We start from the raw sequence: 17,032 nt of genomic DNA, 5'->3' as shown, positions 1-17,032 counted from the left end.
CTCCGTCACACACGGAGGGCACACGAATGCCTTCAGTTTTTTTGACGGCCCCATTGACTTGCATGGGCCTCACGGTCACGGAATCTCGGAACAAAGTAGGACATGCTCTACTTTTGTCGGAATGGAGCAACGGGACCGTCAAAAAAACTGAAGTGTGCATGGCCCCATTGAAATGAATGGGTCAGGATGCTAGCCGTCTGAAAAACGGCTAGCACCCTGAAGAAAAAGACTGAAGTGGGCATGAAGCCTTATACGTCAATGTGATGGCCTATCTAGATGACATCCTGGTTTTCTCACCTGATTTGACTATTAACCGGAAAACATGTTTGCCAAGTCTTTCAGCAGTTGCGGGGGAACAATCTCTATGCAAAATTGGAGAAACGCGTCTTCAAGAGATCCTTCTTTCTCTTTCTGGGTTATATAGTTTGTGACCAGGGTTTGAAGATGGATCCCGACTAAGTGTCTGCTGTGTTGAACTGGCCTCGTCCCCAGGGTCTTTGTGCAATTCAATTCTTCTTTATTCCCCACTTCTCGTCCTTGTTGGTGCCCATAATAGCCCTAACAAAGAGGCGTAAACGCCAAGAACTGGACCCCGCAGGCCGAAATGGCTCTTCCTCAATTAAACTAATCCTTTTCTGCTGCCCCTATACTGCAGCATCCAGACAGCTCAAAGTGATTCTTCCTTAAGGAGGATGCCTCTTTTGTTGGTGCAGGTGACGTCCCGACGAAAAAGGGTCCTACCGGTAAGGCTGTAACCTGAGGTTATTTCTGCAAATTGTTGCCTCCTGCTGAAAGGAATTATTCTATAGGAGATCGGGAGCATCTGGTCTTTAAATTGGCATTGGAAGAGAGGAGAGATCTGCTGGAAGGGGCCGTGCATCCTGTAGTCATGTTCACAGACCATCAGAATTTGGTCTATCTACAGACTGCACAGCGTATGAATCCGCACCAGGCCAGATGGGTGCTCTTCTTTGCCCGATTTGATTTTGTGTTGCACTTCCGTTCGGCCGAGAAGACTACTAGGACTGACGCCCTATCTTGGTCATTTGACTTCACCTACCAAGTTGAGAATCCGCAACATATTATTGATCCTTCTCGTATCATACTGGTGACTCCGTTCCTACTGAAGGATATCCCTTTTGTTCCCTCAGCCAAAATAAAGAGACTTACTTAGGGACATGACTCTAAACTGGGTGGTCACGCCAGAGTGCGTACAACTCGGGAACTCATTTCTCGTCAGTTGAGGTGGCCATCTATGGTCAAGGATGTTCAGGACTATGTTGCCTAATGTTCCATCTGTGCCCGGAACAAGGTCTCCAAAACTAGACCACCTGGCCTTCTTCTGCCTCTCCCAGTTCCCGATTTTCCATGACAACACATCACAATGGACTTTGTGATGGATCTGCCTATTTCAGCCTGTAGCACTCCTATCTTAGTGGTGGTGGGTCGCTTCCCCAAAATAACTCAAGCTTCTTTCACACTACCGTTAATATACATTTACATCTCTTCCATCAGAGGAAGAGAGGATCGAAAGATTAAACAGAAAGCAACAGTTCCATTAGAATTACAATTCATTTCAATGGTAATTCTTTTGTTTCAGTTGCTTTCCGTTTTTTTTCACAGAAACAAAGTTTCGCAGACTGCACTTTTGCTTCCGTAAAAAACAGAAACCTAGTGAACTGAGACAAATGGAAAGCAACTGAAACAAAAGAATCACCATTGAAATCAATGGTAATTCTAACAAAACCGTTGTTTTCTGTTTAATCTTTCGATCCTCTCTTCCTCTGACGGAAGAGAGGTAAACGTATATTAACGGTAGTGTGAACTTAGCCTCACTTTGTTCCTCTGCCTGGTCTGCCTTCTGCCGGCCTTTTTATACAACATATACACTCCTAAACATTGAAATTGCAACACCATGAAGGAAAAGTTTTTGAATTGTGGAAATCACAGTATCGATAGACATGTTAATGATATGCAAATGATAAGAATATGGAAACAAAATATTCCAAACATCTTGATTTATTCAGTATCGAGTGTGAGCACCACACGCAGAAATACATGCACTTACACGCCTTGGCATACTATCAATGAGGTAATTAATGGTTGTCTGAGGAATGTTATGCCATGATGAATGCACTTGGGCACGCAAATCATGAAGATTGGCTGTTGGCAGCTCCCTTTGAAATTGCCGACCAATGACGTCCCAGATGGGTCTCACCCACCCCAGCTTGCTTGTCCTCATCGCCGGCATCTCCCTGGCCAGAGACGCCAGCGTACTCTGCTCTCTCCTCCTCCTCCGCCTTGTGCCTGTAGGGTGTTGGCCAGCGCTCATCCAAGCACTTATAGGACCAGCGCTCGCGCACCAAGAATATTGCTCCCAGCCTATCCCGGCACAACCTGGACTACTTAAAGAAGCCTGAGCAATGTTGTTACTAACCCAGTGTTAGTTTGCAAAGGTTCCGTAGCCTGTTCCTTAATCCTGTGTCAGTGACTAGTCCTGTATCCGTGTCCTGTCTTGTATCCAAGTCCAGTGTCTGTGACAAGTCCAGTGTCAGTGACGAGTCCAGTATCCGAGTCCAGTATCCGTGACAAGTCCCATGTCCGTGACGAGTCCAGTGTCCATGTTGTGTCCGTGATGAGTCCAGTATCCGTGTCCATGACGTGTCCAGCTTCCCTGCACAAGCCTGCTTCCAGCTACTCCGCACGAACCAGCTCCCAGTAATCCGTCACCAGCGTGTTTCCAGTAATCCGGCGCCAGCCTGCTTCCAGTAGTCTGGCACCAGCCTACTTCCAGTATCCGGCACCAGTCTCGTTCCACTAGAGACGATCTGATCGTGTCCAGCCTGCCATCAATGTACTATCTACCAGTGACTGTCCATTTCCTGTCTGGCCAGCAGCTACTCAGTTACGGAGGAGTAGCCCAGTGAGTCCACATCCCCAGTGGACGTTACAGGAGAAATGGCTGTACCACTGGTTTCACGACCAAATCAATGTAACGCTGAGCTGTTAGTATACCTAAAAAGAAGACTAGAGGAATCCGACTACCGTGCATTATGCCATCCTACACCATACTCCCGGGAGTAGGACCGGTGTGAAGTCAATGGAACACCTGTAGCTGGACGTCTGGCTCGTAGCCCAATGTCATGCAAACACCTTTGGTTTGTGTTGACACTGGTTGCCACCCAAGGCTTAGGATGTGACATGCAATTTCACTTGCAGTACAGAATGGATCACTAAGCGCCATTCTTCCAATCAGACTATCTGTCCGTGCAGAGGTATGTCACCGCGCACCCCTTGCTGTCATTGCTGTTTGATGTTGTTCTCCTAACCTCCGGGACACGCAACCTCTTGCTGTCAGTCCCGGGACACGCACGTCTTGCTGCCATTCCCATTCGTTACTGTTCTTCTAACCTCCAGGACAGGCAACGTTGAACAGTGCTGACATGTTGGCCTATGCGCATAGCAATCTGCCGGAGTGATAAACCAAGGTCTCTCAGTACAAGGATTCCGTCCCTCTCAGTTTGCGACAAGTGACGATAACTGGCACGTTGACGAACAGGAGGCATCGCACAATCGTCCCACCACTTGATATGAATTTTGAAATTTCATGTGTCTAAAAAACTTTGCTTTCAATCTGGCTTTTATGCCCCTCCCACATGGCACAGATTGGAGCTAGGTGCTTTGCTATTAATACTCCATATATTTTTGTATTTGGTCTTTGATTTTATATTTTTATACGTTTTTGTACATTTTATATGTCATTCACTTTTGTGATCATTGTATACACCTGATCAGAGTGGGTGTTTCCCTTTCCTGGCTGTTATTTCAGCCACACACTCTCATTCCCTCCTCTATCTATGAGCAATGGCTCTTGTGAGCTAGAAACGCGTCAGAGAGGACAGGACGGACGTCTTATGTATTTTGTCCACTTCAAGCTGTTCGGCCTTCCGCTGGCTATCTAAATAAATAAAGAAGATTTATTTTCCAAATTCCACAAGGAGTGCAGATCTTTTCCTCTTGAATGCTGTTCCTATAGCGTGGAGATCGCTGTCTTCTTCGTGCACCTGGGAGGGTGAGCTGACATTTCTATTCATTTATTGCAGCATGGTAGTACGACTGGCAAATTGATAGCTCCTAGCAGCTTAGTAGCCCAAGTGAACTTTATGAGCTTTGAGAATATCGAAGTGAAGAAAAAGCGTGAAAGGTTGATCAGTAACGGCCGAAATAAACACAACATACGTGGAAGGATATTCATTTTAAAAATAGAAGGTTCCCCTCGTTGACTTGGAAAGGTCTGATGACTGAGACAGTACAAACAGGACATGTCCCCACTAAGTTGTGGCCAACTGTATAAATACACCCTAAGGAGCAATACACCTGTGCCAGTTGGATATGATCCGGATAAAAATGTTTCCATTCACTGACAGCACAGGAATTGAAACAAAAAAATATTAAGAAGTAGCAGAGCTTTCATTACACAATGAATACGTTTTATACTTTGAATCCTAAAAATTCGGGGCAGGAAATTATTTAACAGGTAAAGAGAAATTTGTCCAGTTCAACTCTCGTCATGCCGTCTGCTTGAACATAAAGCGTTCCCTTTAAGAGATATACAAGTAACCCGGAAACGTCGCTCGTTTCGCAAACGTTCTATTGGATCATCATCGAGACCCAGAATTCAGCGGGCGGGGGGATCACGTGAGCAAAACCTAGTAAGTCCCCAGTCACGGTGAGTAGCGGCTAGGTCTGTGTTAGCAACGCGCCTCCTCCAAAGCGCTGACGTATGGTCTTGAGATCGCTGCACTAGAAGACAGGCGCAGGGGGATCTGGAATCTTCTTACAACGTCAACGCCTCCTTCCGAACGTCTTGTGTTTGTAAACACCCCTGTCCTGTGACTAGCCTTGAGATGTCCCAGCGACTTACGTGTAGTAGCCGGCTTGGCTCCGGCGTAGTCTCTGCTGCAGGTGGATCGACGGCCACTTTGGTGCTCCCAGTCCCCTCTACGGATGGTCTCCGCGTGTTGGCAGGTCACCCCGTGGAACTAAAACGAGAGCTCCCGCCTGCTGAACCGTTGCTGAGCACGGGCAAGAAGAGAGCGGTAAGGGACTGCGTCATGAGCGCACTACCCTATTACTGCAGCGGTGAGGTCGTCAGGGGCTTCGGTCGGGGATCCAAGGAGCTGGGGATCCCGACAGGTGAGACTTTGGACATCCTGCCGGCTCCCGGGGGACTACAAGTGTCAGCATGACTGGGTCGTGCAATAGCTAGTGTGTTGAATCATTATGACTATCCACTTTCGGCGGACTCCCCACTATGTGGCAATGATGTGACGCATTGTACCACGGTTGTGCAATCCTCTGTGTAGTATGAGGACTCCACCTTTCACCTGCTTGATGGCCAACCTCTTGTGCCCCTTCAGAAACAACAGAGCTGTTGTACCCTAGAGAGGAAGCTTGATGCACGTTGGCACAGCCTAGCCCAGTACTGCGCTGCAGCGTATGTTGGTGCTTTATGAATGTTGTCATTTTGTTGAGAGTTTGTGTGGGACAAATGACCCTATTCATTGTACATAGAAGATCCATTAGGCCCCGTGCACACGACCGTAAAAACTCCCGTAGTTACAGGTCCATAGACTTCTATTGGCTTACGGGAAGGTGCCCGTGCCGTTGAAAAAGATAGAACATGTCCTATTTCAGGGAGCGTTGCTAGGCGACGTCAGTAAATAGTCACTGTCCAGGGTGCTGAAAGAGTTAAACGATAGGCAGTAACTTTCAGCACCCTGGACAGTGACTACCGATCACAATATAGCTAAAGCTGTAAAAAAAAAAAAAGACCATACTTACCCAGAACTCCCTGCTTCTTCCTCCTGGGATGACGTTACAGCCAGTGTGACCGCTGCAGCCAATCACTGGCTGCAGCGGTCACATGGACTGCCGCGTCATCCAGGGAGGTCGGACTGGATGTCAAGAGAGGGATGCGTCACCAAGACAACGGCCGGGTAAGTATGAATTTCTTTTACTTTTATTACGGAAAGGGCTGTCCCTTCTCTCTATCCTGCACTTCTCTCTGATAGAGAGAAGGGGCTGCCAATTAGTGCAGTGTAATTTTGCAGCCAAAAACGTGCCCGTAAATACGGGTGGCATACTGATGACACCGGACCCGTATTTACGGGCACGGGTCCGTAAATACTGGTGCAATACGGGTCGAATACGTGTGACCAAGGACCCGTATTTACGGGTGGCAAAAAATACGGCCGTGTGCATGAGGCCTGAGTCAAAGTCCCAGGCCTGTAGCCCATGGTGCACATCTACTAATGCTGGAGTAATGTTCCAGCTACACCCCCTTCTTTTCAGGAGTTTAGGAAAACGGTGTATACTTCAGAAAAAGTGGCATGAGGTTTAATGTGTTTTTCTTCAACGTCAAACTCCTTTGGGGTTGTCTCACGAGGGACATCAATCACCGATCCACAGGAGTGCAGGCTGTTTCCATCGGCCCCGTAGACCTTGCACGACCATCGCTCCATTCAAGCGTCTCCTCGCTGCTGCACAACTGCCGTTGTAGTGAGCGGCGGCCCCCCAGCAGTCAGACACATCACCTATATTGTGGATAGGTGATAAATGTCCTTCGTGGGGAAAACCCCTTTAATAATAGAAAATTGAACAACTTTTTAATATACACGGTTTCAATTCCTCACCAGTTCTAAGATCTTTTCTTGCTGTCAGTGAATGGGAATATTCTGGTTCCTATGCCGCTCACACAGCTTTCCCTTGTAACAAGCTGCGCATGATAGGTTTTCAGCCTTCAGACAGCAACTAGAATTTGAAAAATGGCAAGGAATTAAAATACAGTTTTAGATATTTTTTCCCATAATAATAGGATTAGTCGTATAATATTGCAACTTGGTAAAGCCACCCGTTCAGTAAGTGTCCATGGGCCTGGCAGGTAGTGGGGCAGTAGGTATTTAGCTTGGTGTGCGCGCGCTTGATGGTCATAGATTTCCTTTCTTTCCTGCAGCTAATTTTCCTGAACATGTTGTGGACAGTCTTCCGCCTGACCTAACCACTGGGATCTACTATGGCTGGGGCTGCGTTGGCAATGGGGACATTTACAAAATGGTAATGAGTATTGGCTGGAATCCTTTCTACAAAAATACGAAGAAATCTGTGGTAAGCTATAGTTATTATATATTGCCATGAACCTCTGCAGTGGCTAAACAGACACCAACGCTTGCTGAGTATGGAGCAGGCTCAGTCCGTGAGCAAATATTATAGAAAATATTTTTTTTCTCCAGTTATCAGGCCCCTTTCCCCTCCCCCTTGCTTCCTTCACTGAACGCTCATTTTAAATTAACTTCTAAAATCGCTCACTGAAGGATCTGGTTAAAGCTGCCCATAGAAGTCTATGGAGGTGGCAGCAGAAGCAGGAGGAGACTCAGACACGCTGTACATAGAAGTCTGTGGAGGGGGAGGCGGAGCAGTAGGTGGAAGCAGAGGGAGAGAAGATACAGATGCTGCTACCTTTAGAAGTCTATTGAGAGGGGAGGGGGAGCTGCTGGAAGGAGATAGTAGGGAGACGATAGAGGTTTTACTAGATCTCCATTTTCAAGATATTAGTTTGCTGTCAGTAAATGAGAACACAGGCAGACAACCTATACATACCTAGTCCTGCTCTGATACAATTGTATCCAGTCTAGACAATGCTCTGAGCTAAACGGCCTGGTCTCCAAAGTGTAGCCAACCACCAGAGAGCGATGTGCAGCTGCTACTTATGTATTTAGCTGATACAATTGTATCTACTTCTCCGCTGCGTGCAGGGCTAGGAATCAACCCTTTGCTGCCTCTGAATATTTGCAAGAATGTTCTCATTCACTGACCAATATCTTGAAAATAGCGAGGAATTGAAACAGAAAGTTGTAGACGTTTTAATTTCTACAATGCTTAAGCTTTATTTAGATACAAATGGAAAAGCCCTTTTAATAAGTTGTGGTTTGTAGGTTCAGCCCTGTGTAGTTAAGCTCATGTTCCATGATTTTGGTCTGTAGCAATGAACAATTGTCCTTTTTGTCCACATGTCTTGATCATTGTGTTTTTTTGTTTTTTTTTAAATCTTTAGGAAACCCATGTTATTCATCAATTTGACGATGACTTCTATGGAGAAGTACTAAGTATTGTTATTGTGGGTTACATTAGACCAGAAAAAAGTTTTGGCTCTTTAGGTAAGTTGGGCAAGATCTTGCAAAAGCCTCTAGCACGTAACTTTACAGATGCAAAGGATTTGAATGCAGCGCTCTCCACTTTTATCATGTTTATTCCCGGTGTATGAACTCTATTTTCTCATACAGCTGAAGTAAGCGAAAGTTCAGTGTTATTCCTTAGAACATTAACGTGGGGGCATAAGGCCCCACCCATGCACACAAACGTGCTCATGCGGCCGCAATTCCACCTGAAAATCCACGGGAGAATTGCGGCCCCATTCATTCCTATGGGCCCATGCACACGGCTGCTTTCCACGGTCCGTGCATGGCCCAGCAGCCTGGACCGCAGAAAGAACGGACATGTCTTATTACGGTCGTGTTCTGCGGTCCAGGCTCATAGGAAATAATGCACGCGGCCATGTGCACGACCTGCAGCTGTCACTCTGCGGCCGTCTGACCCGAAAATCACAGCCGTGCACATGGCTACGATCGTGTGCATGAGGCCTAAGTTCTGTAGACGGCGAGCACATGAGTCACACAATATGAGGCGGTCATGTTTTTCCAATGTTAAAATCCCAAGCATATGGGCTGCGAGCTCCAGACTTCTATACAAAAGCAGCGTCTGTAGGATGGCACATGAATTTTGGAATCCTTTAGCTGAGAGGTTATTGCAGTCAGTACCGTACTGTAATCTCCTAACACTCTCTAGTATTGTAAAAACGCCTTAATCGAGCTTTAACCCCTTCTCGCTTTGGCCACTTTTGACCTTCCTGGCAGAGCCTCATTTTTCAAATCTGACGTGTCACTTTATGTGGTAATAACTCTGGAATGCTTTTACCTATCCAAGCGATTCTGAGATTTCAGTTGTGAAGTGGCTTTGAGGGCCTTATATATGAGAAACCCCCAAAAAGTCACCCTGTTTTAAAAACTTCACCCCTCAAAGTATTCAAAACAGCATTTGGAAAGTTTCTTAACCCTTTACACGTTTTACAGGAATTTAAGCAAAGTAGAGGTGAAATTTACAAATATTTTTTTTTGCAGAAATAATTTTTTTTTTTTTTTTGTAACACAAAGTTTTACCAGAGAAACGCAACTCCATATTTATTGCCCAGGTTCTGCAGTTTTAGGAAATATCCCACATGTGGCCCTAGTGTGGTAATGGACTGAAGCACCGGCCTAATGAGCACCTAGTGGATCTTGGGCCTCCTTCTTATTAAAATATATTTTAGGCACCATGTCCGGCTTGAATGGCTCTTGTGGTGCTAAAACAGTGGAAACCCCCCACAGGTGACCTCATTTTGGAAGCTACACCCCATTGAGGAAATTATCTAGGGTTATAGTGAGCGTTTTCACCCCACAGGTTTATTGCAGAAATTATTGGAAGTAGGCCGTGAAAATTAAAATCAAAATTTTTTTTTTTTCAAAGATAATGTAGGTTTAGCAATTTTTTTTCTCATTTCCACAAGGCCTAAAGAGGAAAAAATACCGCAACATTTGTAAAGCAATTTCTCCCGAGTAAAAGAATACCCCACATGTGGTGATAAACTGCTCTTTGGACACACGGCAGGGCTTAGAAGGGAAAGAGCGCCATTTGGCTTTTGGAGCTCAAATTTATCAGGAATGATTTGCAGAGGCCAGGTCGCAATTGCAAAGCCCCTGTTGGACCAAAACAACAAACTCACAAAAAGTGACTCCATTTAGGAAACTACACCCCTCAAGGTATTCACCTAGGGGTGTAGTGAGCATGTTAACCCTGCAGGTGTTTTGCAGAAATTAGTGTGCACTCGATGTTACAGAGTGAAAATGGGATTTTTTTTCCATAGATATGCCAATATGTGGTGCCCAGCTTGTGCCACCATAGCAAGACAGCTCTCTAATTATTATTCTGTTTCCCGGTTTTAGAATCGCCCTATATGGGGCACTAATCTTTTGCCTAGACATTCGACCAGGCTCAGGAGTGAAAGAGTACCATGTGAAGTTGAGGCCTAATTTTGCGATTTACAAAGTGTTGGTTTGCAATTGCTCCGGTTTCTGCCGTTACAGGTGGATCTCAGCTGTAACATACTGCTGATGACGCCGGCTCAGCTCCTGAGCCGGTGCCATCTTGCCGGCTGCTACGGAAGCCATTTAGGCCCTGACTCGGGGCAGGGCCTGAAAGGCTTCCCTACTAGGCATACCGGGAGGCTAGTGTTTGGCCTCCAGTTGCCTTTGCAGCCACCGGCACCCGGCAATTTCATTGCTGGGGTGCCGATGAGCTGCAAACCACTTAAACGCAGTGATCCCTTTGACCGCGGCATTTAAGGGGTTAATGGCAGGGATTGGAACAAACTTCGGTCCTCTCCATTACCCCAGGGTGTTAGCTGTAACCTGCAACCAGCGATGGTGGCACCGACTCGGCTTTTGAGCCGGTGTCTACAATTTGTCGTATGGATACGGCAAAATTCGGGAAGCACTAGCTGTCTGAGGTATCCATGCGACAAATGTCAGGAAGGGGTTAATACTGGGTGCAATAGCACAGATGGCCGACTGCTGTTTTCCAGGGTCAGATTCCTGCCAAGGGGGGTGCCCGATTTTGCCATATTTAGGCCTAATATAGGTAGTGATGGGTCTTCTTTCAGGTAAATATATAATGTTGTGAATAGCTGTTTATAACATTCCCTAATATACATAAAGATTCTCAATGACGTATTTACCCACAATGCACAATGCCGTAGCAGTTTTTTGTATTTTTTTTGTGATTAGTTGCAGTTTTTAGTGACATTATTCAATGTACCATATAATGTGCGGTGGAGTAGGAGATAATCTGATTCCTCTATTGTTTTTATGGGTTTAGTTTTTTTACATTCTTTACAGTGCGGTGAAGAGAAGTTAATAATCTGCAGGTTCATACGATAACAACGATACCAAATCTATATAGTGTTTTTTTTTGCTTTTTAATTTTAGTACTTTTAAAAAAGCAAAAACTATTTGAAAAAAATAATAATAAATTACATTTTTCTTGTGCTGCCGTGTACTGAGAGCCATAACTTTTATTAATTTTTTTTCATGTCAATGAAACTGTGTGATTTTGTTTTGTTCTTTTGCGGGGCGCGCATTTGCATCAGCGATGTGCACGGGGCTTTAGTTGTTGTGTATGCTTTGACCAGACATACGTTAATTGTCCTCGCTCTCAACCTACTGCTTTTTTTTTGTATTATTGATACAATTTCTTTCTCCCAGACTTATGGTTCTGTTTTGTATCCTTTTTCATCCAATTTTTCACTTATACTTTTATGGATATATATTAAAGGCTATTATACACCTTTGAAAATAGTTTTTTGTTTTTTTTTGTTAAAAATGTCAGTCAGTGTGTTTGGTGCAACTTTAGAATTAAATAAAATACTTTTTGAGATACAGCTGTTCTGCATACAGAGCAGCTGTATCTTACGCTGAATCCTGTACCCATCAGGTCTGCGGGACTGACTAGTTCAGTGTCGGCGGCCACTGAGTGTCTCTGATACACCGGATCCATCTGTTATCCATCACATCTAAGATCGTAACTTAAATGTGATAGATTACAGGTGGATCCTGTGTATCAGAGACCCGCAGGACCCGATGGATTCAGGTCTTCGCACACAATACAGCTGCTCTGTATGCAGAATACAGAGTGGCTGTATCTCAAAAAGTAAAAATAATTATTAAAAAAAACTACCGTAACTATAAAGTTGCACCAAAGGTGCACATAGCTTTTTAAGCTATATTCTGGCATGTTTACTTTTTCCGCTAGCATTTTATATTCTGTCCAGGGAGCGTTTAATGTTATATATTTAAGACATTTTGGTTGATTGGAGAGAGAATTTTCTAATCTATCTTTGTCTTCCCCATATCTTGGGTAATTGCCATAGAAGGGTCACGTTGTTGTCTTTGACCCTGGTGTTTGTCATGTAATAGTTTTTTTAAATTCTGTTTGTGGGTGTACTGATAGTATTTTAAGTGTGTATTTTTCTTACTGTGCATAAATGCTCATATTTTTTATTTTCTAGTCAATTTCAGCTTTTTCTCCATGTTTTACACTTCTTTCTGATTGACAGCAATAAAATGTTAATGCTGGTAGCACAGATAAGACCGTACTCTGGCTTTTTTTTATTCTAGGGGAATAGTCCGCAACTAGGTAATCGGGTAGAGGCATTGCTATGTGGAACTAATCATTAATGGTCAGATGGCATCACATGGTGGAGCTCTGTCTGAACAAATGGTCACGAGAAGGGGTAGCATGGCATCTAATATGTCATGGAGCAGCCGTATCTTTACAGCATCTTATGTAGTGTTGGTCATGGACACTAATTCAACATTGCATGACCCATGCCAAAAAGGTGTTTCAGATATATTACAGTATAAATGCAGGGTGGGCCTTTAGGATTCACTAAACATGATTTTACTGTCCAATCCCTTGTATATTTTAGTCCTTTTTTTTTAATTTTTATTATTATTATTCGCAGCCACGTGCCTTGCTATCCTATTAGATTACGTTATATTGCCCCTCACACATTGTGTAACACATTTGTTTAAGAATTGTTTTTTTCTTATTTTTATTTTTTTTCTAATCTGTGTATGTATAGATGTTATATCAAATGCTGTATCATTAAAGGGTAACTAAACTTTCAGAAGACTTCTGACATGTCACAGTCACACGTCAAGTTTTGATCAGTGGTGTTCTGAGCACTGAGACCCCCACCGATTGTTAAATGAAGCTGCAAAAGCTCTCGGGTGAGCGCTGAGACGATTAGTTTCTGATCGGCTTTTCTCGGAAAGCTAAGGTAACGGTGTACGAACTCCAAAGAAAGTCTATGAGCCCGTACACCAACTGCTCGGCTTTCCGAGAAAAGCCAATCACAAATGAAGCGGCTCAGCGCTCACCCGATTTTGCTTCTGCAGCTTCGTTTTAGCGATCGATTGGGGTCTCCGTGCTCAGACCCCTGCCAATCAAAACTTCTGACATGTTGCTATGACATGTCCGACGTTTTCTGACCGTTTAGTTACCCTTTAATCACTCTAAGTAAACTGAATAAATACATACTATTTAAATAACTAAATCCTTTTTTTCTTTTACTGATGTTGATGTCTTTTATCCACCTACAGATGCCCTGATTGCTGCGATTCACAGTGACATTGAGGAAGCTAAGAAGCAGCTGGACCTACCAGAACTGAAGAAACTCAAAGAACGCTACTTCAACAATTCTCATAAAATTATGAACGGTCATTAACGGTCACTCGAGGTCGCGTGATAATGTTTTGCGTTGCACTGTTCTCTTCGTGTTTAGACCTAAGTGGGCATTATAGATCGATATCTATTTAAAACATACCTTCATCAGGTCTATATGTGACTATAGTCGGCAGTGCTAATGCCTTTTTAAAAAAATGGTTCAGTCTTTCAGGTTGAAACGAAATCCACATTTTGCACTCAAATAATTTAATTCTTACAGGTTATCTGTGCTACGATGTTCTTTTCAACCGAGTTTATTACAACGCACTGAGCCCATAGAGCCTGCAATAACCGCAGCGGGGAGATTCCAAAAATGTTTCCTGCGTGTAATCCTGTCATTCCCATACAGCTTTTAGAGATGCACAGTTTAGGCCTCGTTCACATCTGTGTTGGGGTTCCGTTCTGACGGAAAGCTCCGACGTAACATCAGAACGGGACCCCAACGCAGATGTGAACGAGGCCTAATTCAGTGTCTGTTTTGTAGCGTCTTCCAGCTACTTAAAGGAATAAATCGCAGCATTTTGCTGACACCGGGTTCTAAAGATTCTGTAATAAGTCTGGCTAAATCCAGCTGCCTGTTTTAGAAAATGTTATTTCATTTATTTTGCTTTAAGCTTTATTGGCATATTTGTGCTGTACTGTAATGAAGCTACAAATCCATTCCCCTGAATAAGATAATTGCGGATAACTTAAGACTGGGTTTCGTATAATTCGCCACCAAGCCACTAGGTTTAGCTGTGATCGGTAGCAGTGTTTTTTTAATTAATTTTTTATGAAGAAGCAGCAGATCTAGGAAACATTCCTACAATTTCTACTATGGAAAACCTCATCGCGTTGATTGGTGTTTCATGTCTACCCAGTCTTACGGCAACAGAAATATAATTTGGGGGGGGGGTTGAGTTTGCTGCAGTATGGGGAGAAAAAAAATGCAGCTAGAAAAAAATTAAAAGCGTTTTTTTGTTTGTATTTTAGATGAAATATCTAAATTTAGACTTTCTCATTCACTTATGTATAATATCTGACCACTTTGGTTTACTCTTGAATTCTTTATTGATAAATATGTCTACTGTATGTCTGTAGCTCGTGAAATCCTTCGTGCTGAATTGTAGAAAATAAAAATGACTGGTGTGTATATATATATATATATATATATATATATATATATATATATGAAAGCACTATCTACAGAAATATATACACGGTTCGTGTGTCTTTAACAGGCAACAAGTTAACATGTATCCAAGGAATTGTTTTCTGAATGACCATTGTCTGGGGTGGGTTATAAATGAAAGGTGAAGAATGTGTCCTTGGGTTTGTGTCTAGTGACGGTCTACTAGAGAAATGAGATCTGTGCCGGCTTTGGCTGGAATTTTATAAAACTGTCCATTCTGTGCCAAATTATTTATTATGTCTGTTCTCTTCTATGTCTACTAAAGGATTCATTTTTTTGATGCGCCTCAATTTTGCCTGTCTGGTTTATGTTTTGTACATCCTTTAGGGTATGAAAAAACACACACACCCACCCCGTCAAGCCACGCAGCGTATCCGTCCTGAACACCACAGGGAATGCCGTACGAAATCCCGCACCACAGTATGGTGTTTTGTGGTTTATTTCGGGTGTAAATTCCGCTGCGTACATTTTCGCACATATTTACCCCCTCCTGACATTCGCTCCAGCCTCCCTGGTGACTGCTGCAGCGGTCACATGGCCTGCAACGTCATCCAGGCAGGCTGGACTGGATAAGAAGCAGGGAACACTGGGTAAGTATAACGTTATTTATTTTTTCTTGCGTTTGTTGTTTTTTGCAGCGGAACCGCTGTGATTCTGCTACAAATACTGCAACACTTTGTTTACGGGTTTAAGCACCCCATTGAACTCAATTAGAAAACCCGCAACAGAAGATCTGTGATTCCGCAGCATTAATTGACATGTTGTGGTCGAAGAAACCGCACCGCAGGTCCGTTTATGTGCAGTTTTTTTTTCGGCTGCATTTTTCCGCTGTGTGGGGACGAGATTTGTTGAAATCTCACCCACACTGCTGCTACTGTAATACGCTGCAGATTTTCTGCAATTAATCCGTTGTGGAATATCCACAGTGTTAGGCCTTATTTACACGAGCACTGCGCATCTTGGACGTGAAAAACTGCAGTTTTTCTCGTCCGAGGTGCATCCGTGCTCAGCGCTGCTGGATGCGATGTCACGCATCCCCCATAGTTATGAGTCTATTGAGGGATGCGTGATTCGCGACAAGAACGGACATGTCCTATTTTCCCACGGACCCTTCACACGGTCCGTTGAAACAACGGCTGTGTGAACGGCCACATTGAATTACATAGGTCCGTGGGACGGCCGCTGTTTCAATGGCCGTCCCATGGACGTTTAATACGCTTGTGTAAATAAGGCCTTAAGATGTGTATGTTCATACCCTTAAAGTGTCCCTCTAATTCCAATGTCCTGCCCGATTTCACATCGGGAGTAACGAGTCGGAGGCGCATGTTGGGCGGTACAGTTTCCGAGTTTACCACACGATGTCCGAGGGTGTTGTGCTCTGGTTCTATTAATCAGCGTGCACTAGCGTTATTCCACAGACAAGGTTCGATCGGAATTAGAGGGACACTTGAAGTTTTCTAAGCTTTAAAGAGTCTGTCACCACATTATAAGTGCCCTATCTCCTACATAAGGAGATCGGCGCTATAATGTAGGTGACAGTAATGCTTTTTATTTAGAACAACGATCTATTTTTACCACTTTATTAGCGATTTTTAGCTTTATGCTAATTAGTTTCTTAATACCCAAGTGGGCGTGTTTTTAATTCAGACCAATTGGGCGTTGTACAGAGGATTGTATGACGCTGACCAATCAGCATCATGCACTCCTCTCCATTCATTTACACTGCACTAGCGATATAGTTATATCACTATGTGCAGACACAAACACTAACATTACTGTAGTGTCCTGATAATGAATATACATCACTACCAGGCTGGACGTGATGTTTATTCAGAATCCTGACACTTCTGTAGCGTCTCTGTGAGATTTACAGCAAGGTGAACGTAATCTCGTTTACATCGTAATCTCGCGAGATTACGTTTTCCTTGCTGGAAATCTCACAGAAAAGATTCAGACGTGTCAGGATTCTGAATAAACATCAGTCCAGGCTGGTAGTGATGTATATTCATTATCATGACACTGCAGTAATGTTATAGTGTTTGTGGCTGCACATAGTGATATAACTATATCGCTAGTGCAGTGTAAATGAATGGAGAGAAGTGCATGACGCTGATTGGTCAGCGTCATACACTCCTCTGTACAACGCCCACTTGGTCTAACGTAAAAACACGCCCACTTGGGCATTCAGAAACTCATTAGCATAAAGCTAAAAATCGCTAATAAAGTGGTAAAAATAGATCGTTTTTCTAAATAAAAAGCATTACTGTCACCTACATTACAGCGCCGATCTTATGTAGGAAATGGGGCACTTATAATGTGGTGACAGAGCCTCTTTAAGGGCTTTTCCACGTGTAACGGAATTGCTGCGTTTTTCCCGTCCGGAATTGCAGATGAAAAATACGCAGCAGCATAGTGGATGAGATT

At 43.8% G+C, this 17,032-nt stretch overlaps 1 protein-coding gene across 1 annotated transcript; it reads left to right on the top strand.

Annotated features, from left to right (window-relative positions):
* The first annotated feature begins 4,718 nt into the window (after positions 1-4,718).
* RFK (riboflavin kinase) lies at positions 4,719-14,898 on the top strand. Its single transcript, XM_075828224.1, has 4 exons — positions 4,719-5,196; positions 7,016-7,167; positions 8,114-8,216; positions 13,314-14,898. Exons 1-4 carry the CDS (start codon positions 4,908-4,910, stop codon positions 13,436-13,438), a joined length of 669 nt encoding a protein of 222 aa, XP_075684339.1. The 5' UTR covers positions 4,719-4,907; the 3' UTR covers positions 13,439-14,898.
* The last annotated feature ends 2,134 nt before the right edge of the window (positions 14,899-17,032 follow it).

Source organism: Rhinoderma darwinii, chromosome 1 (assembly GCF_050947455.1).
Source record: "Rhinoderma darwinii isolate aRhiDar2 chromosome 1, aRhiDar2.hap1, whole genome shotgun sequence".
NCBI lineage: Eukaryota > Metazoa > Chordata > Amphibia > Anura > Rhinodermatidae > Rhinoderma > Rhinoderma darwinii.
Note: the sequence above shows the minus strand (reverse complement) of the source record. Positions and strands in the feature narration are given on the sequence as shown.